This window comes from Apteryx rowi, unplaced genomic scaffold (assembly GCF_003343035.1).
Source record: "Apteryx rowi isolate R43461 unplaced genomic scaffold, aptRow1 scaffold_4, whole genome shotgun sequence".
Classification (NCBI taxonomy): Eukaryota; Metazoa; Chordata; class Aves; order Apterygiformes; family Apterygidae; genus Apteryx; species Apteryx rowi.
In genome coordinates this window covers 6458265-6480550 of record NW_020450529.1, presented here as the reverse complement: position 1 = coordinate 6480550, position 22286 = coordinate 6458265, and the positions used below count along the sequence as shown (strand labels likewise).

Genomic DNA, 22286 nt, shown 5'->3' with positions numbered 1-22286 from the left:
CTATGTGAACAAACTTGCAAACCTGCTGCGTAAAGTGACAAAATGTCACTTTCTAATTTAAGGTGTAATGAAAAAGTGATGTGAAGTCAGATTCTGGGTAGTTATAGTGATCATAGTTCGTCTTCCCCCATGGCGACAGTATTATCTTCTCTGTTTACCGAGATAAAAGAAGGTAAATTCTGTACTACAGAATCGGGAACTACAGAAGTTAATAGTGGAGTGTTATCTTCTTGCTTTTTATTTTATCACGTTTTCGTTGTTTTAGCTATCTGGCTTTTTGTTGTAAAATGTTTTGCAAATGCATGTGGAGTCCTTCAGAAAGGTTAAGTACTGATAACAGAAAAGCAGTGTCTGAAACGGTTCAAAAAGTTTTTAACAAGGTGACTGTTAGGTCTTGCAAGTGAAAGGCAAATCTGCCCCTGCTTTTTTTATTTTTTTTTTATTTTTTGCTGTACTATCTTTTCAAAGATTGTGATGGTTTTGAAAGCTTAAGGAAGAACACTAAACCAATATTTAGGAACGCCATCAGCTACTCTTTAAATTCTTGAAGTATTTGTGTTTATAGGTATCTTATCTGCTTGCTTATTTTCTGCTTGAGGGATATTCTGCCTTTTTGAACAGAGCCGAAGGTAGGTAAGGAGTTTATGTGGTCGCATCGCGGTCTCCATAGGGCTACGGCCRCGCACGCAGGCTTTCCGGGGCAGGGTGGCACCGGGGGCAGCTCCGAATACAAAGGAGTTAATCTCCCAGAAGCAGACGTGTCTCGCACCATCCCCTTCCGTAGCCTCTTTGGTGATAAAGACCCCCAGAAAGCCGTGCCGTTACGGACAGCTCTTATCCGCTCCTCCGACGGCATTAATGGCCTGCTCACCCCCGTTTTAATTAACGAACGGGATGGATGCTGTCCGCACTGATCCGGACGCTCGTTGCTCCCAGGCTTCCCGTGCGCACGTCGCTGTCCGTGGGGCTGCCGCGTAACGCAGCTCCGCGGGTACAAATCGGAGCTTGATGACTCAGTCCCGCAGTACCGCCGGGCGTTTATTTTTGCTTCCTGCGGGCCTTGCCGTGACACAGCTGTTGGTCTGGGGCCGTGGCTTGCGCGATGCTCGTGCGGTGAAGCGGGACTTGGCGAGAGCCCGGCTTGGCGTTTCTGGGCTGGGTTGGCACCGTTGCGTCGTGTTATTTGGAGCAGGCGTTGCGTTGCCTTGCGTTGCGTCCACCCCTTCCTCCTCGGTAGGTGCTGGATTGAACAGGTCTGCGGTGCCGGCACGGYGGCCGGCGCAGCTCCCCGGGCACTGGCGTTGCCAGGGCCTTATCCGGAGCCGCCCCTGGAGACACCGGCCCTGCCGGCACCCGCTTGACTTTCACGCCAAGGCGTCCGGCGAAAGCCCTCGGACGAAAAGGGGTGGGAGGGTGGGAAGGTGGAAGCTCTTAGAGTTGAGATGTTCGTGCCGTGCTCCTTTGAAAGCTTCTGTGTGTAAGTGACGCTCTGCTGGAGCGACGGCCCCGTGAGCAAAGCGTGTGATTGATTCGTAGTGATGGAGGTTTGGTTCTGGGAGTTAAAAGTACGGTGCTGGGGAGCTGGTCATTATCTTTTGTAAAGCAACGGCAGCTGCGTCTGACGGGCCCAGATAATGAGAGCGACTTTTTAGGAGGGGAAAACTTATAAAATACTCCCCTGTGGTGTGTTTTTTCTTTTTTTTTTTCTTTTTATGTCCTTCTGAAACTTCATAGCAAGCAAACACTTTTGGGCTAATGGAGGATTTTTGTGGAATACAAACTGCGCAGGCTGAGGTAACAAGATCATAGAGGTCATATTTTTGCCACCGACCTGTATGTTTTATTTCTCAATGCAAAAACACCGGAGCACATGGAAAACACTGTCTCTTTTATAGAGCTCCCCATGGTGTCCCCCCTCTCCTGTCCCTGTTCGTCTTTCTCCTTCTCCCCCTTGGTTAAGGCTAGGCATAAAAATACTTGTTGCATCATAGTAATTGTTTTAGCCAGTGCCTATATAGAAGTCTTCAAGGATATTCTAGGTTTACAGTTATTCATCTCACTTTGAACAGAAACAGTAGTAAAGAATTGTAAAATGTGACTTTTGCAGCTTCTAGGCTGAACCTCTTTAGTTTTACCTTGYCGCTTAATCTAGCGGTGATCAAGCTTTCCGAGCTATACTGAAAGCTGTGGCCCCAAGTAAAGGGGCATTCAAGCAAATCAACTTACGGCATTTTATTAAGTCAAAACTCATGCAAAAGCCACCTCCAGAGCTTAATAATTATTTACTGAGTGCTCCTGGGTCATGAGAGYGGTTTTCATTAAGTTCAGCAAGCATTATGTTCAGCAGCTTGTGAAGGTGTGTTTTAGAGACGAAGAAAAATGGAAAACTACTAAGTGGTGAAGAACTACTTAGAGAATTTTTTCTTTTTTTCTTTTTTTTTAAAGTAACTGTATACCATTTAGTAGTTCTGGATTGAAAATTCATAGCTGAGGATTAAATTAAGTTTATTTTTTCTTTTCTTTTTTTGGCGGGGGGTATCCAATAAATTCATTCTCTTCTTAATTCAACCACTAGCTCCTGGATAGTTATAAAACTGCCTTTTGATCTGCTTAAGACTTGTGTGGTGGGTGCTTGAGGGCTTACTTCTTTTTCCCTTCCTTCCTGACCAGATGCTCTCAATGCATTCAGGTAGATACTTCCGTTGCACTAAAAGTTGTCCTGCGGGTGCATCTTTTGCCTAGGTCAGACAGTATTGCTGCAGGAGAGAAGATCCCAGCTGGTGAGGTCAGGATAAGAAAGCGTTGGAGGGAGAGAAATGTTTGCGTTGATGATGAAGCAGGTCAAACAGCAGGCAGCATGTCATGTTCAAAGGCAGAAACCTTCTTTAATGTAGAGGCTTGAAACACGGTCCTTACTTTGTAAGAAGGGTTGATAAAGGTCTCCACACCGTTTATGTAGTTCTGTCGGTTTACTGCTCTGTCCTTGGCGTGAAAGGACATAAGAGGGTGCCAACAGTGTGGTGGGTTTTTTTTTTTTTTTTTTTTTTTTTTACACTGATACTTTAAGCTGTGCCGGCCAATGGATGGCTGAATGAAGTGTCACTGCAACCCACAATCAATTATTAAGTTTTAGGAATGAAGTACAAAGTGCTTCAGGGAAAATGCTGTAGTAGTTTTCTTCTGCGCTGAATTCCTCGCTTTGACTGAATATAGGGGTGAAGAGTTGTGTGTGCGGTGTGGTTTTTTTTTTGTTATTAAAATATCTGGCTTCCTCTTGCATTTATTTTTCTTTTGCCTTCTTTTTTGGTGTATCACCCTTTTCTGCCCTCTGTCTCTGTAGTAGCCAGCAATGCAAGCTGATGGGTTAGGTGCTGCTAGAGGTTTTGTTGTTTCAGCCATGTATATAGTACTTGCAACAAAAAAAAGCATCTTTGAGGCTTCACCTCATTGAGGAGAGACTGAAAGCAGAGTCTGTACAAATCCACTTATTTCTGAGGGAAACAGTGGTGGCYCTAGAGGAGAAGGAGCGTTGGAATGGGAAGTGTGTTAGACTCGGCTGATAATGCCCGTGGGAGGTCGGGCAAAGTATTTGAATTGTAATGTTGGCAACCTTTAATCTACTTGCTTTAAAGATCAAGAGAGATACTTTCTTGCTAATGTCAGATACATAAATGTGAATGGCTTTCTTTTCTCTATAAATAACTATGAATGGGATAGGCATAAGGCACTGAACACAAATATTTAAATGTCATGTTATTTCTTAGCTCCGACCTCAAAGATCTGGTGCAGCTCAGTGGATTTCTTGAGGTCCTGAATTTTCTGCTTTTCTTGGCTGATTTCTCTGGACTAACCCATTAACAGGCAATTGGCAAAGCGTGGTGAACAGAGGAAGAGCAGTGTCCTCCTCTGGTGTGCCCTTTCTGTGCTTATAGCAGGGCAGTAGATCTTGCCATGACAATAGTGCTTTTGGAAAAAATGTTTTTTTCCCTTCCAGTCTTGTAAAACTTGTGCTTTTGCCTAAAAGGAAGYGCAGTAAAACTTTGTATGGAGTGGATAAAGATCCTGCACATGAAATGGGGTGCTGGCTGACTRCGAGGGAGCAGCTCCAGCAGACCAGCCCTTTGCTCATCAGCCATCACCTTCCCACTCCCTTAATGTTCCCATTCAAAGGAGACCAGAAAAAGCTGAGCGATGAGGAAATGTGCTGGCTCTAGGCATGTAGTGGGAAGTGGCCAAGAAGATCTTGCACTCTTTACTCTCTCAAGATGTTATTTTCTGTTGTTTTGTTTTTTGGCTTTTTTTCTGGGGGGGGGGTGTTGTTTTAATGCATTTCAGTTGATTCTTTATCTCTGTTTGAAGAAAGTTTCGTAGAAGAAGGGAGAAGGAATATAGTTCATGAAAGATGTATGGAAGTGTTTGAGGGAGGGTGTCTGGGAGATTTGAGGGAGTTGCCAAGCCTTTGTAAATGGTAAACATGGAACTTCATCAAATTCTAGTTCAGACAAAGCAAAATAAATGGAAAAAAAAATGCCACAGCAAAGAAAGCTCTCAAGAGCTTTGTTTCCAGGTCAAGGTTACAGGACACCTTGGAAAAGAGGTGTATGGTTGTACCTATAAACTCTATGTACAGCAGGTAAAGGTGGTTCTCAGGCTATTGGGCTACTCAGAGCATCAGGATGTCTTGTCCTGGATATCACCCTCTCTGTGTGGGTCAGCTATGCGCGCGCTTAGCAGAAATGTTTTGGGTACTCATTTGTCGGATTCTGTTTGAAGCAAAATATCCCATGTCTGTTGCCTGAACACAGAACAGCGATGGGAAAAGAGGTTTTTGTGTCAAGAACTGTTTGGAAAAGCTTTATATTTCAGGAATTGGTTTGGATTTTTAACTATTGTAATTTGTCTTAAAATACTATATTAGGGATTTTGCTTTTTTCTTTAAAAAAGGTGCTCTTTCAAAAACAGTAATTAAAAAGTAAAGCTGAGTTGAAGAAACATTTTTTCCACTTCAAAGTTTTTGGAGAGATTTCTTAGAGAATATATAGCTAATGCAAAGTAATATGTGTAAGCCAGACAGCTTGTTCAATCAGTCTGTAAGATTCTGAAAGCAAAATTGACTAGCAAAAGACTGGTTYGGCTTTTTGTCCAAGGTGACAGAAATAAAATCATCTGTATGTGTCTGGAAAGGTAGCTTAAGTTCAAAAATGTTTGGCCTCTCTAATTTGGTAGCAACAAATTCAAGAAACTTGTTTTTTTTCAGTTGCCTTTTATTATGCCACAATCATCTGCGTTATAATTTACACATACAGTAACATTTCCCACGCATCTGTGTGAAGGATATGTAATTTAAATTCCTTTAATAAAATGTTATCACTTCATGATTAATTGAATCTGCACATGCTATTCATAACTAATAACTCTTATTCTGTATTATACTATGCTTATTAGACTGTTAATGGATAACTGGTTTAATCATATGTCAATTAAAAGGATGAGTCGGTTTCATTTATAGCAATTAAATGATATCTATAAACCACGTTTGCAGGAAGTATCTAAATCACATCATGTATCAAGCTCTTGCTGCATGTGTCGTTGCTGACTTTACATAATCCCTGGGTGAATCAGTTTATGAGTTTTGGATCCGTGTGTCTGGATTCGAGATCACACTACGGTACATCTCACCTTGCTCAGTAACGACAGAATATCTGCCTCTGCAGCAGCACTTAAAGGCCTTACGGCAAGGCCAGGAAGCTTGACCAGTATGAATCTTCAAAACTCTCTTGATTAAGCCTTTGGCATAAAGTGTTTTTAATAGCTTTTTTGTTGGGGAAACAGAGTTTCTGGCAAGGCTTTTCACATTTGCCTTCCTGAGATGAGGTGGTGATGAAACCTATGCTATCTTCCGTTCGATCTCGGAGAGCTTGTCAGCTGCGTGGGATTTGTTGCGAGGAGGAGTAGCTGAACGAGGAGCGGAGATTGGGAGGGAAGACGGTGCACGTTTTGCAGGGGGCAGGCTTAGAGGATGAAATACCTATGGGAGTTTTCAAACAGTTTTCTATTTCCCCATTTGATCCGAGCTGCTCTCGGTGAATTACGGCGAATGGAAGGAATGCTACTTAAGTGTTAAATGCGGTGAGACAGCCCTGCCCTCCGAAAGGGCGCTACAGTTCCCAGGTGATAAATAACAGGAAATCTGAGTGGCAAGAACTGTTTTGTTTGTGCAGTTTTATTTGCAGTGCTTGTGAAATGAGCATCTTGTCAGGCAGGGAGGCATTAGACAGCAGACCTAGAACATGTTTCTTGTAGATAAAAGCATTATTTAAAATCAGATGCATGATAAAAATTGCTCTAGTAATAGCAGATAGCATGTTGCTACCAGCACTTCTGTGTTCAGGGCTTGCGTGTCCCTGCTGCTAAGAATGCCCTAAAATTTCTGCGTAGCTCAGAAGAGCAAGCCAGTTTCATTAAATATGCTGAAGGAATATGGATTTTCTTTGCCTTTCTAGGCAGTATGGCCTGGGATATGTACAGGAGAACAATTTTGATTTCCTCCTTCTCCAAGCAAGGAAGATTGTGGTCTGCTCAGTACTTKCACAGGAGACTAAGTCAAGGTTTTCTGCTTGCGGCATCTTCCTTGCTTCGCTGCCTAGCTGTGGTGCTACAGGTGCCTGCTCTCGGACCTTTTTTCTATGCGAGCTCCAGTATCAAACTCCTSCAGATGAAGGTGTTAGCCGTGTTCTGCACTAGTAAAGCCTGTAGCTCGCCTCCAGGATAGCTGTGTATGTAACGGTAATTGCAATTGATGGTGGCCATCTAGCCACCGCTAGCTTGCCCATACAGTCAAGGCATCCGAGCCTGCTTCTGGCCACCCAAACGTAATGTGGCACCAAGGCTGAAGTAGCCAGAGTGCGATGCGGTTCTGCACAGGTTCTGCAAAAAAAACTTACCGCCCGTCAGAAAGGCAAGTGGCCGGATCCACAGAGCTGTCTCCCCTCTCTTCATCCAGTTTCCTGTTGTCTGTGCCATAGCAGAGAAGGTGCTGTTCTCCCGAGTACCATAAAGATCGGAAACTGCTTGCTTCCATGCTATAACTACTAATTCACTCTGCTTGCAAAGGTCTGCATTTGTCCAGCACTCTTCTGTGCTAAGGCAAAATGTGCAGTAGGAAGGATGTGAACAGTTTTAGTGGCTTTCCTTCTCTCATAATAATGTAACTTTTTTGAGAAGCAACCTGTTGGCTTCTGCTCCGTTGTTTCAGCTGGAATGAAACTAGTTTGGCAATAGCTGCTCATGGCCGGAAAACAAATGGGAACAGAAAATGTCTCCTCTCTGGAGCGCTTGTTAGCATGCACTCTCCAATGTGTGCACTGTACCGCAGGGTGGTTCCTTTCTTGTGTAATCTTACTGGCTTCTGTACAATGTGGAATTATTATACGTGCAAATAACAGAATGATGCATCTTCTGAACTCGCTGTATCACACTGCAACTACATTGATTCCTGACTTCTTTGATTTAAGGATGAACAGAACATTCTCTAATTTCCTTGAAAGCTTTTTCTTTCTCCTCATCTGGGCCCAAAATCTAGTGTTGTGGATGTAATAAGTCTCCGCCTTCCTTTTGATGCTTGTTTAAAAAGTACATTGTCTGACCTTCCCTTACATAGCTAATCACATCTAAGCCGTATTCCAGTGAATAATTAGAATATCAGACAGAATTGGTAAAGACATAGACCCTGGAAGAGTCTGCGTCCTTTGGGGAAGAATTTGGCAGAATAGCATCTTCTGGTATTATTGTCTTCTCTAAAGATGCAATATTTGAAGGCTTTTGTTAACTAATTTTACCAGCAGTAGGCCCCTGAGTTATCTGAAGAAAGCTGCAAAGACATGTTGAGCCATGTGGCGTGAGTAGGTACAGCGGTCGTGTGAGTGAGATGAGATTTCTGGCAGGGACCCTTTGAGAAGGCCCTAGAAGTCGTTCCTCCCTCTTCTTCCCTCACTTCCCTAAAGTTTTTCTATATGAGAAGAATCTTTCTGGGATCTTCTTCAGCACACCTGGCTTTGGGAGCAGGAGAAACAGTTCAAAATGTGAGAAGGTGGGAGGCACTGCCGGGTTGCCAGCTTGGTACCATCAGGCATCTACAGCGCACAGTGGTCTGTCCTAAAAGCAGCATTTCAGTGCTTTTTGTGCTCATCTCTGACTTCATCAGCTCTGGAAGCAGATAACCTCCTCAGCGTGGAAATGTGCAAATGGGTTAGATGTGCTTTCAGACCTCAGCGGGGCTGGGGAACGCTCTGCTGGGTTTAGATGTGATAATGCTCGGCTGTTAATTGAAAGGGTGGTGGTTTTTTGCCAGTATCACAGTCAATGACTTGTCTTGAGCGGCTAATTAGTGCGATTATTCCACAGCTGCATTAGTTTCACCACAAAGGTTTTCTCTTGTTTTATCAAAAGGATCAGTGTCTCTGTGAATGTTTCAACCTGACAGGTCTTAAATAGCAAGATTGTCTCCTCCCTCCCTCGCCTTCCCTGCCCCCCAAGTGTGTGCTCTGGAAAAGCAGAGTTTGGTCACTCCTAAAAGTAAGTAGATTTCCCCACCACCACCACCACCTTTTTTTTTTTATTTTATTTTTTTAATTTCTACTATGAACTGCTTTCAACCTCGGTCCTGAACAGAAGTGGCAAGCCCGCAGCAGCGGTGGCTCCTGTTGGCTTTCACAGGCGTAGCTGTGTGTTATTACAGCAGAATATGCCCTTCCCTCCTGTAGGAGCTCTGCCGCTGTCGTGTTTCTCACCCAATCAGCTGCAGCCGTTCAGGATCAGAAACTAAATATCTTGGATTATACGCGCTGTAGCTCTTTTTTATGTGGACGGATGGAGTCACGTATTCCAGCCAGCTTCTAGCATAAGTCCTTACTTTCCCTGGAGAACGTGTAGTTTGTTATTTAGGTACCTTAACTGTTCTGTCTTAGTGACACAATAGAAGTGTCTTAGAAATGGACTCTTACTCTTGAGGGCTAACAAGTGATGGTTTCAGAAAATGTCCCTGTAGTTTATAGCAAACTCCGTGTTTTCTGCCACACGTTCCACGTGTGTTATCTGGTGAAAAGTTCTGCTCGTCGGTGGTTTAGAAATGGCTCTCTCATGGTTAAGAAATGCTGTGTGTTATATTCTGGCTGGCCCAATATACTTTGTAAAGTATGACTGAAATGAAGCCCTTGCTGCTGTTTATCCTGCCTGCGATGATATCCCATCGCTCTCAGTGGAGGCGAGTAGGCCTGAAGAGGGAGTTGCTCTTTTGGGTCTGGTTTCTAGCTGTGAACATTGTCGCCACCAGCACATCTCACCCCGAGGTAGTGTTTTGGAGAAAATAACTGAACTTCTGTTACATTGTGCTTTCTTGGAAGAGGTAGTAAAATTCCTGGTCTTTTTCTCTGAGCGGGATCGTTAGGCCTGCAGTGTTAGTATACCTGTCGTTAGAGTTGGTGGAGCCCTTTGTTATTTCTTGGAAGGTAGCTGAAGTAAGAAACAATTAGGTAGTCTGTAAATGGGAATAGGAGAACGCTTGTTTTTCTCTTGGATGTTTGCAGTAAAACCTGAAAACAGTAAATAGCTCTTTACAGCTGGATGTTGGCATTTGGAAATGGTTAGCGGCAGTCAAGTTAAGGCAGCCTAACGTGGCTGCTGAGTACCTGGAGCAGGTTGGCTCCAAATCCCGCTTTGTGCGGGGCAGCGTGTTGGTACTGGTTCTGTCCCGCGTTCGGTGTAACTTTGCGGACCCCGCACGCAGGAGTGGTGAACTGATGGTGGCAACTGAGCCGTCTGTCTCTGGTCTTCCCACAGCAGCTCCGAGCATCCTGGCGCTTCCAAGCCTCCCTTAAGCTCCTCCAGCATGACCTCACGGATCTTGCTACGGCAGCAGCTCATGCGTGAGCAGATGCAGGAGCAGGAGCGGCGGGAGCAGCAGCAGAAGCAGCAAGCAGCCCAGTTCATGCAGCAGCGCGTGCCCGTCAGCCAGACACCTGCCATCAACGTCAGCGTTCCCACCAGCCTGCCCCCCGCCACTCAGGTACCCATGGAAGTCCTCAAGGTACGTCAGCGTCTTCGCCTCTCCCTTTCGTAGCTCTCGCTCATCGAATGCGCTTTATATAACGGATGTGGTTGCAAGCATTTATGGCAGCTAAACTTTGCAAATCAGCTGCAGTCTGGCTTCATTTGTAGATTAATTTGGTATCCTGGTACCAAAGAATGGAAAGCCCTTTAGTTTGTGTGACTTTCTTTTTTCTTTTTTTTTTTTCCCCCCCCTCCTTTCTAAACCCTGATCTCGGGAGGGAGGTTTTGTTACAAAACTGGTGTGTCCCTCCTGTTTTCCCTTTTGGAAAACTTTTCACAGTGTTTCTGGCACTTTTTTATTTTCAAAAAGAAAAAAATTGTTAATAAGTATTCAAATCAATATTCCACTTTTAAAGAAAATAATGAAATAGTTTTTTAAAATGGAGTCAAAACTCATTACAAAAGACCTCCTCAGAAAGCCTTAATCTGAAAAACGGGTGAGTTTCCAGCCTCTTGCAACTAGCCTTCGTAATCCTTTTTTGCTTAAATGACTTGTTTGCTATTAGTAGCTTTGGATTCCTTGTCCTACTGGAAGCTGTAGGAGCTTGTTAGTATTTCTCTGTCAAAGGAGATGTAGCTTGCTAATTACTGGGGAAAAAGTTGAACAACTGTAAGAAAAGAGATAATTTCATACAGAGGGTAAGTCCAAATAGAGTAAAGCAATGGGAAAAGTGTTAGTAAAAGAATGCAAAAAGTGTCTGAAAAATGTGAAGAAATATCTCATGAAAGTTTCGGGAAGTAATCTATTTGCTCTACATTATTGCTAAATCTTTTTATTACAGTATGATGTTTAGTAACTGTTTTCTGTTGGTAAGCATACTCTTACCAAATAAGTTAGCTGAACTTGATTTTAGTAGCTTGTTATACTTTGTCCTCACTGCTGTATATCAATGGTATGCATTCAAAGATTTAGTCTTGAGATAGATTTGCAGGCTCAATATTTCAAGGCAAATCTGTGCATGACTGGTTTATGCATTATGGTATTGTGCTGACAGCGCCGAATTAATGCAAAAGTGGAAATACCAAAATCATAAGTAAAACGTAGGACTGATTTAGGAGCAAAAAGAAGGCAGTTGAACTTTGAATTACATATTTAATATTTAATGGAAATGTACATATAAAATATTTTGAGTGTGCATGCCTGTGCATACAATAAGGAACACTTTTGAAAGTGCCTGCGAAACGCTGTTCTTTTTCTAACATTCGTGTGTCCTGAATTTGTTAACGTTGTTTACTAATTATAAGTGTTGTTATAATTCAGATCTAGCAGATGTGCAGATAATATGAAATAGTTTTGTTTGTAATGCACTTGGTTAAATAAGGAGATGTTATATTTTTAGTTAAAGACCAAATACATCCTTTCACCCTAATCTGTTATGCCATGAGTTGTGTGGGTTTTTTTTTTTCATTCTCAGAAAACTTAGAAGAGGTTTTCTTATTTTAGGATTTTTTTTTTTTAATCATTATGGAAGATCTGTAATGTCCTGAAGAGACATTAGTAATGGTCTCTGCGTTGCCTGTTTTATAACCACCTTTGTATGTGAGAGAGGGGAAGGAAGGCAGTCCTTTATTTCTGAGACGTAAATTGCCGAAGAAGCTGTGGTTGAAAGGTGATGCTCAGTTATTACAAATTCAGTTACGAGGAACTGGCTTTTCTTAGGACTTTTATGTGGATCTGTGAGCTGTTGGAGCATTGCTAGGGAACTTCACGCAGAGGACTCGAACCTCAGTTCTCTTCGTTCAGAACCGCAGAAGAAGCAGCCACAGCCTTTTCTGAGGGCAGAAAATCTCCTGAAAGGAGAAGGGTGCTTCTGCCCTCTTCACTGGCCCGAGTGACAGTACGCTTAACCATGCGGAGCAAAGCGTTAAGTGCATGTGTGCTTAGCTGGCTTGTCCCTTAAAAGTACTAGCTAGCACCGAGTGCCTTTTAGCAATAGAGGATCATACTTTAAAGGGAATGGTTGGCACGAGCTACCTGCTGGAGCAAAATGACATCTTTATACCTGTCATCTGCATTTACATAAGTAATAGCTAAAATGAGCAAAATAAAACAAAAAAACCCTCTTGCAATCCTAATGAGCCAAAAAGTCCTCTTGCTCTCTCACTGCGCATGAGAGTAGAGACTGCTTTGCATAGTTTTTCTGCTTGTGTATTTGATGGATGGAAGCTGCTAGAGATTGTCTTTTATCCTTACTGTTAAAAAAAAAAAAAGGCAACAAAACCCAAAGCAAAACAACCCCCCAAAACAAACAAAAAACCCCCATTTTGACTAGTTCTGTACAAAACAAAAAATCCTAAAACAGAGCTAACTTCCAGGCTTGAGATCTTGATCTTGTTGAAAATTTAACACTGTTTCTGTGAGACTAGGATTTTGTTGGAAGGCCCATAAATGTGTTTTTGACTTATTTTAGTTATTCATTTATCTTTTAATGGGCATTTGGTTTGAAAGATGATATTAACACTAAATCTCAGGATCTTCCTAGTCAAGATAGGCTGGCAGGCAGCTATGGCTTAAGTAACTCATTTCCCTAGAATTACTTTTTATACTTCAATTGTTTTGTTTTTTTAAGCTATAGACAGATTTTCTGTACAAGAGCTGTACAGAAGCTTTTATTAGATGAATAGGGAACTACAATTGGTAATTTTGTTATCCAAATGATCTGGATTTAGTGACCTTAAAGAATGAGATAGACAAAAAGGGGATTTTTACAGTTTCAGAAATGTTCTTCAAAAAGCTCGGTTTTAAAGAAAATCACCTTGCAGATGATTACTTCACAAATAAAATAAGACCAAACATAGCACCTTTTTTTCCCTGGGAAAAAAAGATTTTTAGCATTAAAAACATAACCCCCCCCAAATATTAGCAAAACACTATATAAAAAAAGTTGAATTTGTCCACCTTTCCTATTTTATAATTACACTGCGACTTGTCCTTTCTCCCATATCTCGCAGCATTAGAATAATACTTGCGTGTCGGAGGATGGTAGTTTGGAATGACTAGCTTATAAAGAAGCCAAAAATGTTAATGAGTTTGCATTTTCTGTTTGTTTTTAAGATGTTTAAGATGTCCATTTAAAAACAATAYGGAAAGAAAGAGTAATACACATGAATATGTCACATTGCATTGGAATTTCAAAATTACATAAYGCAGTATGTTTATGGCCATATGAATAAATAGGATTTCCTCTACTTGAGTAACAACTTTAATTGCATCATTACTCTGTCTAGTAATGTAGCTTGGCATGGTAGGAAATGACCTGTTGGAATTTACATTTTGCGTTGCTTTGCAAAGCATAATTAAGAGGTGGACTAGGAATAGATCTAATGCGTTTGAACAACAGCTCTTAGGACCTAATAGCAAAAGGAGGATATGTTAAGGATTTCACTTATGCTTCTGCAAAGCAGATTTTGGTTTCACAGCCATTAAGGCTGGTTTAGCTGTGAGCATCTTCTCATCCATCTCCTGTTGTTAGCCGAGGACTAACGCTGCAGAGATGTCTGAGTTTCTTTGCTTCTGCTCCAGTCCAGTTTCTTGCTGTGCCCTGGAAATAGGAGAATGTCACTTAAAATGTGTTGGTTGTTGGAGTAGTTCCGAGCCTTGTTTAGTGTTGGATTGGAATCCATTTTTAATGTACAAAGAAATAACTTCTTTGTATTTWAAAAAAAAAAAAAAAAACACAAAACCTTCTTAAAAACCTTCTTCTTGGTTTATGGAGTGTGAGGCTCTTATGGAACGGCTTCTTCCATACAGGTGCATTTTAGCTTTGTRTATTTATCTGCTATTAAGAAGCTGGCCCGTTGTTGTTGTTGTTGTTGTTTGCAGTTATTTTTGTATGCAGCAGGTTTCCTTGCCTGCGGAAGCAGAAGCCCCGCTGCTGAAGTTAACGGCAGGTATCGCAGAGCTGCTCCCCGCGAGCTGGCGGGGTGTCTCTGCGAGCAGAGTCAGCCCAGGCAGCAGTCCCTGCCTGCCGTCACCGAGAGCTGCTCTGCCTTAGTCCTTCTGCTCTTGTCATGCACGCATCTCTTAAATGCTGCTATTACTCCCATACCTTGTGGGGCTAAACTTGTTATTAAGTGTTTGGCTATTAGAAATCAGCAGAATGCGCTGCTGGTTTGTAGTGAAGCTGCTCTGTTAATTGGCTTCCTCRTTGCCATCGCAGACTTGATCTGTTCTTGTCTTCCTGTTTGATACCAGAGAATTAGTTTTCCTCCTCTAGTTCTGGCAGCCGTCTGCTGACAGCTCTTTGAGGAGCATCTGCTGCTGATGTGATGCGATCGGCAGAGCCCAGCAACTATGTCCRTCGTGGCTCTTTGCCACCAGCCCCCCTTCCCCATCCAGCAACTTGCAGGATTCCTGTAAAATGAGGGGTCTACCTGCCGGCCAGCTTATTGGCAACAGCATGACACCTCTGCTGCCTTCGTGACAGGCAGTGACGTCCCAGCCTCGTCTGCAGGGTAACTTTCAGTATTCTCCATCAGTCCAGGCAGCTGATTTAGCCTCTTCAGTTGGCAGACAGAAACACTGACGGTATGGGGCTCACCACCCTTTTGCGTGCTTTGAAGAGACACAGAAACTTTTTTTCCCAGGATTTAAAAGATCCAGAGGTAAAAAAGGAGTCACTCTAAAGCTAGCTGAAATTACCAGCCATCATGCCTTCTTCTCCCAAACAGGACTTRCAAGTTCCTCTAGTTATTTTTCTGATCGGTCTTCAAGACGCTCTGCAGATAGCAGAAGTCTGAACTGAAGTGTGGTTTGTTAAGGCTTTCCTTTGAAGATTACTTGTTTCTATTTTTTGTTTGTTTCTTTCTAGGCATATTTTCTTGAGGTCTTACCTTATTACAGAACTTTCATTGGCTCTACTTGCCTGTTCTGACAAGTCCAGAAAGTAAACTTCTTGCAGAAATTCAGGGAAGTGGGCAAGGTGGAGGAGTGGAGACTTGCTTGTTTGCTTGTTGAGAGATAGTACAAAAAATTAATTGTATCTGTGTTGCATGGTTTGTATTGTTTTGCCTGACTTCTGGATAAAGATGGTTGTTCAGAACAAGCATAACACAATCACCTAAATACCTTGGACCTGCCTGCCCCAAATGCAGTCCTTTTCACCAGTGGCATCACGGAAATTGTGACCGTTATTAGCAGGCGTATGCCTTCCAGGTGAGGAGATGCGTTGGAGCAGTCTCGGATGGGAATCGGGGAACAAGAGGCAGGGCCAGCCTCGGTTCGCAGAACTGCAAATCTGGTTACTTGCAGAACGCTGCCAGGTCTTGCAGAACAGGACTTGGTGGGCAGCTGACCTCCACGTCTGCGTGTTTCACTGAGCAGGCAGGAGGCAGATGATCAAGGATGAGCATGTCTCTTCCCCGTGTGTTATTTGTTGACGTTCCTCAGTTGGCGCGTGTATGCGACTGCTGTGCTGTCATGATCTTAACCTGTCGCACCAGGTCACGGTACAAGGGCTGATGGGGTGTGGTGAAATGGTGTGGTTGCTATCCTGGTCAGTGCTAACATGTGCTGATACKGCTCCAGAGGACGCTGTTTACTTCCCCTTCCTCGCTACTTTTGCATGCTTCATGAATATCACAATAAGAAAAGTGCTGGGCTTCCCRTGTGTCTCTTGCTCCCTCACTGCCCTCCATTTGGGATTTTGGGGCGTAGCTTCCACTTGGTACAATTGAGATGAGATGGCTGCTGGCCCCCAAGAGTTGTCAGATGCAAATCCATGCATGGCCGCAAGGGTTGGGGTGGAGACCTGCAGTGTCTTTGCTGCTTGGAATTGTTTCTACAGCAGTGCAGATATTTTTCTGGACACTGCACATGCGTTTTATATCTATATAAACAGGTCTCCTAAACGGCAGATGACGCAACATTTCCCTTTCAGGATGTTAAAATCCCTTCAAAGAAAAACTCTCTCTTTTCTGCTACAGTTTGTAGTTACGGCCCCTCTTCTTTCMGAGGGGGTCCTCAGTGTGCTGAAGCCCCTTCTTTTCAAAGGCTAGAACCACATACTGATTGCTAGGTTTCCTCTTTTGCTTTCTTTGTTCCAAGAGCTTTTGCCCATCTCACAGAGGTATCGTGGGCTGATCACTGCTGACACCAGAGTGGGTCCATTCATCTCTTAGTGCTGTCCCCGCAATTGCTGTGGTTTGCGCTTATCTCCCCCCTTTCAGTGGCTTTTCCAGAATCGACAGAACTGCAGCAATGTGGGCGCAATACCGGGGACCAGGCAGCCCTCTTGCTTTAGCCCTCATGTCATTGCTCATTCAGATCTCAGATGCACCACCACAATAAGCTCTTTGCAGCAGATACCATGTATTTCTTCGTTTGTGAAATGCCATGYGTGCCTTCTGACTGATGTTAATGATTATGGACATGTATCAAAAAATACCTCCTGGTCCTTTAGCAATGTGTTCTACTAYGAAGAACGACCTATGATGTTAATATAGTCTCTCTGCTTGCTGGAGAAGTCTGTGCAGTTAGAAATTGGGTTCTTCGTGTAATAATTACAAGAAAACTTCATCGCACAGGAGACTTGCTTTACAATTCTGAAGAGCAGGAACATGCTCAAGATAAATGTGTGGTAGCGTATGCTACAGTAAATGTATGTTTGTGGGCACTCTTATCTGATTAAAAGCTAATTTAATCTAACTTGTCAATAGTAGATAGTAGTGTGTGCCAGTATGTTGTGTGGTGTGTCTTTGCAAATGACAGCTTGGAGAAGAGGCTTGCCAAACCAGGTCTTGCTGAATTACAAATGCAACTTTTAAACTAGGATTATTTATACTCAGCAACTCTAAAACTCTGGTATTGTAACTTAAGGCAGATTTTAGAGGTTCTGTAGCTAAATACAAGCTTTTCTTTATGAAGAATCTGCTTTAGACTTAACCTCTAAGCCTCGATGTAAGTAAAAGTATTGGCTGAGGCCTTAAATCTTTTGTTGAAAGCCATTCCAAAATAAGAACTGGTGCTAGACGCCTGTGGTTAGGTGCAGAGGTAAAATGTAAACTGTTGCCTAACGTAGGGGCTATTAGACATCAAAAAAATGCATGGAATTCATGGTGAGATGTACTTCTGTGTAAAAGTATCTGACCGCTCGAGTGCGACTACAAAAAACTGTTTTCACCCTTCATCCCCGTTGCCCTTTTCCTATGGATGCAAATGTGCGCGTTGCCTAGCTCTTGAGCGAAACGCTGTTGCTGGCGACGACGTCTGAGCTTTCCGTCCTGACGCGTCAGCTGCAGTCCCCGTGGTGTGAGACGTAGCCTTCGGCGTTGAGGGAGGAGCAGGACAAACCGCGCTGCTGCTGCTGCTGCTGCTGAATCGTGCTGCTGGGGGGTAAGGTGTTTCCAGGGGCGGTAGAGTCCTGGGAGCGGAGTGCCCAGGTAGCTGAGCATGGCGTGAAGGGAACTGATTAATTGCTGAATTTATCCCGTAGCTGTCCCCCCTCCAGCAAAAGGCGTGACTCTGAATGTCAGTACCTCCACAGTTTGGGTTTGGTGGCACTTTATGGGGGCCAGCTGCAGTGCCAAATTTACCTGCTAATTTAAAATAGCATTCGCTCGCAAAAAGGAAATAAGGATGTACTCGCACAAAATTGCGTGGTTATCTGGCAGTCGTTTGCCTTTTAGAATGCCGTTGGCTGTTTACGCCCTCCTGGTGGTCTTATTTGAGGATCTGCTGTCCTCCTGCTGACGTGGTAATAGCTGTGAAGTCGAGGAGAGCTTGCTAGCTTTTTCCCGTTTCTGCTGCAAAGCACTGATTTGTTACTGTCTGCCCGTGTTTTTTGGTGGCTGAGCTATCAGACCTTGGGGAAAAGGTGGTCCACCATGTGTCAGAGGCTGTTTCAGAGCTGTGGAAGATGAACTTCACAGAAGTAGTAACTAACCCGCAGATTTGGAGGTGCTCATGGGTTGTGGGCGTCGAAAGCGTYGATGAGATCCTGCAGTCAACCAGCAGGTTGTATTAAGTCCTTCTTGCAGTCAATGTTAATTTAAAAAACATCTTAACTGTGCTTTCTTGATTGAGCCAAGAACGTAGGAGAAGGGTCGGTGGTGGTCACTGAAGGTCCAGGGCTTCCTTCAGCCAAAAATAGTGCCCAGAGCCACACACAGCGCCGAGGGATGGGGCAGTCTGTGACGGTTTAGGCCTCTGTCGACAGCTTTGATAGAGGGCGAATTATAAAATGTGAAAATTTAGGTCTGCTTAAAGTAATCCTTAGGTATTACGCGTATTCAGAAATGTTTCAGTTCTCCAGCTAGCTTGGCAGCATTATTCTCCGAGACRCTGAACCTGTGTAGTGAATGAATTCAAAGCGACAAGCTAGAGACATTCCTGCCATTCAAGAGAGGCTTAAGGAATTTCTTATTGGCTAAATTACAAATATGTAGCATTTTGCCCAGCACTGCATGGCAATTTCAACCTGCCTGACCGTGACAAGATTAGCGCTTTTGCTCCCCCTCCCCAGCAGTAGTATTAAAAAAAAGAAAAAAAAATTAGATTAAGAAGTACCAGGCAGAGATGCAAAAGCTTGAAAGTGTAAAAACCAGCCTTACCTTGAATGATTCTGTCTGTCATTTGATTGGTTCCTTAATTAGCCCCATGTCCTTTAACCTCTTGAGAAATAAGTAAGGGATAAATTTGGGGATAAAGACAAAGACGCCCAGAGATTTACCACACACCGCTAGGTAATTCATCAAGGAATGTTGGTAATTAGCCCTGCCTCTTTCCTTTCTGGCTCATTTAATAAAACTGGTTGATTTAAAATAATGCCTACTGGTTCATTATCAACTACTTTAAGAGCCAAGTTATGAACTTGAAACAAAAACAAGATTGTGTTGTCTGCAGAGGACCTGGTGAGTTTTGTTCGCTCGTTTTTTAAAGAAGTTATTATTCCCCCCCCAACTCAGTGATTAAATATTACTTTGTTTGGATTACATTTTGGCTTTTTGGGTGTGTTTATTTCTAGTGCCTGCTACTAAGAGGCAGAGAGGAGAAAAAAAATTCCAGGATCTTGAAGAGGTGCATGTCAGATTGTGTTAAGAAAGCATGGCCTGATGGAATTCAGCTGAATACTTACTTTAGAATAGTAATAGTCCAGCTGAGGTAATGGGTAGCTGCTTTAACCCTTTATCCCTCGGAAATGGGGTGCCAGCTTCACGGCTTGTTCTTTGACCAAAATGGTCCATTTTAGTAAGGCATCTCGTTAGTGCTTTTAGTGGAAGTTGTCCCAGAACTGAAGACAGAACATGTCTGGTTTGTTTTCTTAAAAAAACATTCATGTAGCATTCTTCAGCTAAAAAACCTTTTTTTAAAAAAAAAAAAAAAAAAAGTTCCTCCTCTTTCTTTATAGATAAGAGTATCTTCGCTCAGAAATTAATGGTAGGCTTGCCAAATCTTGAATCCTTTAGAACACTTTCTCCAAACCTCTTCTAATTCATCARCATTTTGGGGGAGAATTGGATACAGTGCTTTAGTGCAAATGAGGAGAAACATCTTCCTTGCCCTCCTTCCAGACATCCCTTTTGCATCCCTTTTGCAGGATTATGTTTATTCTTGGGGGAGCTTCTGTTCCATTGCTTTTCATTGGGACCCTGCAAAACTCGGTGCCTGCTTTTATGCGCTCGTCAGATGGGTAGATTAAAGAATCTGGTCGTCAAGTGGGCATAGCTTTCAGGAGTCGCTCTGTGAAACTGTTTTTCTGCCAGTTTTTAGTTCTCGGCAATACTTTGTCATCAGTTTTAAGAATATCTTGCTGCCTCCAAAYGCCTGCACGGAGGGAGATTGAGCTAACAGCTCAGCCCTGGAGGCTCTCCCTGGAAGAGCTTCCACTGGATACCAGGTCCCCACTTATTTATTATTTTGAGACTTGTTAATACACTTTTAAGCGGTGTAATATGTGTCTAATTGACTTAGAATTACACGTTTTTTCAAGCTTGTAGTGATGTTGAGCACCAAATCACATACCTTATTCAAAACAAAGATAGTGGTGTAGTTAATGCCAGGTTTTTTTTGCAAAGTTATGTAGCCAGCAAGTACATAAAAATCCAAGCCCTGTTTGGGTTACCCAGATCATACAGTTATCCTTCTAAGATACTGGAATGTTACCTATTRTTTTCTGGTCCTCAGTTTGCTGAGTCAGTATCAATAGTTGGAAGTCTCARCTAGTTCTCTGAAAGCTCTCGAGTAAATTATCCAGTTCAAGCAGGACTTTTTTTTCTTCTTCCTTTGAACTTTATCACAAGCAGCTTGCATTTCAATATCAATATTCAAGTAATTAAACCAGTACATGAAATGCTCTGAAGCACTGGAGAACATGCTCAGGTATGTCATTCATTGCATTGCACTTTCAAAATCTCTCAGCAGATGGCATTACAGTTTCCAAGAGTTTCTGTATTTCTTGGGAAAGCTTTCAGTTGCTGCTGAAGTCGTCTTTCTAGACTATTCCTTTCTCTAGAGCTAGGATAATACTCGAGGGTTAGAAACTGTTTTGACACATTATTTTAATAATGCTGTTTGCTTATATTATCATGTTTTATTTCTACCAGCTAATGACTGAGAGGTACCTTTAAACTATTAACTGGTTGAATGTGGTATGCAATGGTTATTACACATGAAAAGATATTGCTATTAGACAGTCTGTGAAAGGCAGGCTGTTTCTTGTAAATAAACCTGCCACTGGCCTCCGGTGGAAGTAATAATCTTGTTTAGCAGGTAAGACTGACACGGTGAAAAAGCTTGCACAGTAAAACTGGAGTATGCTTTCCAYTGAAAATTTCCTAGCTATAAAGCTATATAAGACACAATTGTATTGCATTAAACTCTGCTCCCCTTCCTGCTTTGTGCTATAAACCCTTATTTTTGTAGACAGTGGGAACTGTTAATGTCTTTAGCTAGTTTGGCATTTGAAAATTGAATCGTATATAGTCTTCTACAGGATGTTGCACCTTTTCCTGTCTGGCTTCCAGTGTGTATTTCTGTGATAATGCATTTTTCATTTGCATTGCTTTTTATAATAATTTTTGCAAAAGTTCTTTTTTTCCCCACCTGCCCCATAATCTCCAGCCGTTGCTGGTGTCAGTTTTTTCCACTTTTTTTCTCATTTTGGTGTTGGGTGCATGCTTTTCATTTATATTTCCATTTAAGGATAAAGGATTAAGACCTGGGAAAACTAAGTGAGAAGTTGAGAGCCTGGTGGAGGAATACAGCTAAAAAGGCAGGAATATAAAATTGATAAATCATCTACTGCCATTTGGGTAAGAAAATGGCAAAGATTTCCTGAAATCCTATGATTTTTCTCAGCTCTGTTTCTAGTGGCAGGCAAGAAAAGAAGCAGCAGTGGCACCAAATCTAGATGTAAGGCATCTCCTTGTTTCCAGACAGTCTCTGTTGGATCCCTTCTGAGTGGGGAAGCTGCAGCAGATCATGTCTGTCTCCCTTTCCCCCTGCTTCTTCCTTACTTCCTCCCTCCAGTCTGCAAACTGGGGTGCTGGTGGCTCTAATGTGGACAGGGCAGAGGAGTTGGCACCAAGTGCAGTAGCCAAAAGCTCTGTCCAAGGGAAGTTTCTGTGTAAGCCCCGTTGCTTGGGGAGGCGAGTTCTGCAACCTGTTCTTTGGTGTGTTTGCTGTACCACTAAACATACTCTCACTCAGCTCAAAATTAAACAGCTGATGCGGGAGTTGCTGGGTGCAGTTCTCTGGGCTGTGTTACACCAGAGGTCAGACTGGGTTGTCCTAGTGACCACCATCCTTTAAGGCTGATGAGGCAGTGCTCATATGGTGAGGGAATGTGTTCATGGGAATGAAGAGGCTTTTAGGGGTCCTTGAGGTCCCTGAGAACTGATGGCGCAGTAGACTTGTGGCTCATGTGCCAAGACTGCTTTGATTTTTGTTTTCCCTCTCAGAGCAGCTACTCAGTGGGAAGATCAGAACTGGATGCAAAATCCCAGGTAAATACCATCAAGGAAGCGTTGTGTCTCTGCAGTGTTATCCATGAGGCTGTTATGTTACAGAGAAAGAGGCTGATTTGTTTCTCACCTGCCATAACCGCACCTCGTGCCAGACTGACATCTTTTTCATAGTTGTAGTGTTTGAAGCCCCAAGAGCCTGAAGACGAGGAAAGTCTGTAGAGAGTTATAGCATGGTTGGTGGAGGCATGGCTGTTATTAGATGAGGATGCGTATGT

At 42.9% G+C, this 22286-nt stretch overlaps 1 protein-coding gene across 10 annotated transcripts in view; it reads left to right on the top strand.

The window, feature by feature from the left end:
• Positions 1-22286, top strand: part of MITF (melanogenesis associated transcription factor) — a 112781-nt gene that overhangs the window by 54135 nt on the left and 36360 nt on the right. For 9 of the 10 annotated variants that reach the window (XM_026074788.1, XM_026074789.1, XM_026074786.1 and 6 more), the window contains one exon: positions 9838-10084. In XM_026074788.1, coding sequence (XP_025930573.1) covers positions 9838-10084 — 247 coding nt within the window. The remainder of the gene's footprint in view (positions 1-9837; positions 10085-22286) is intronic. The other variant, XM_026074783.1, reaches the window with a different exon arrangement.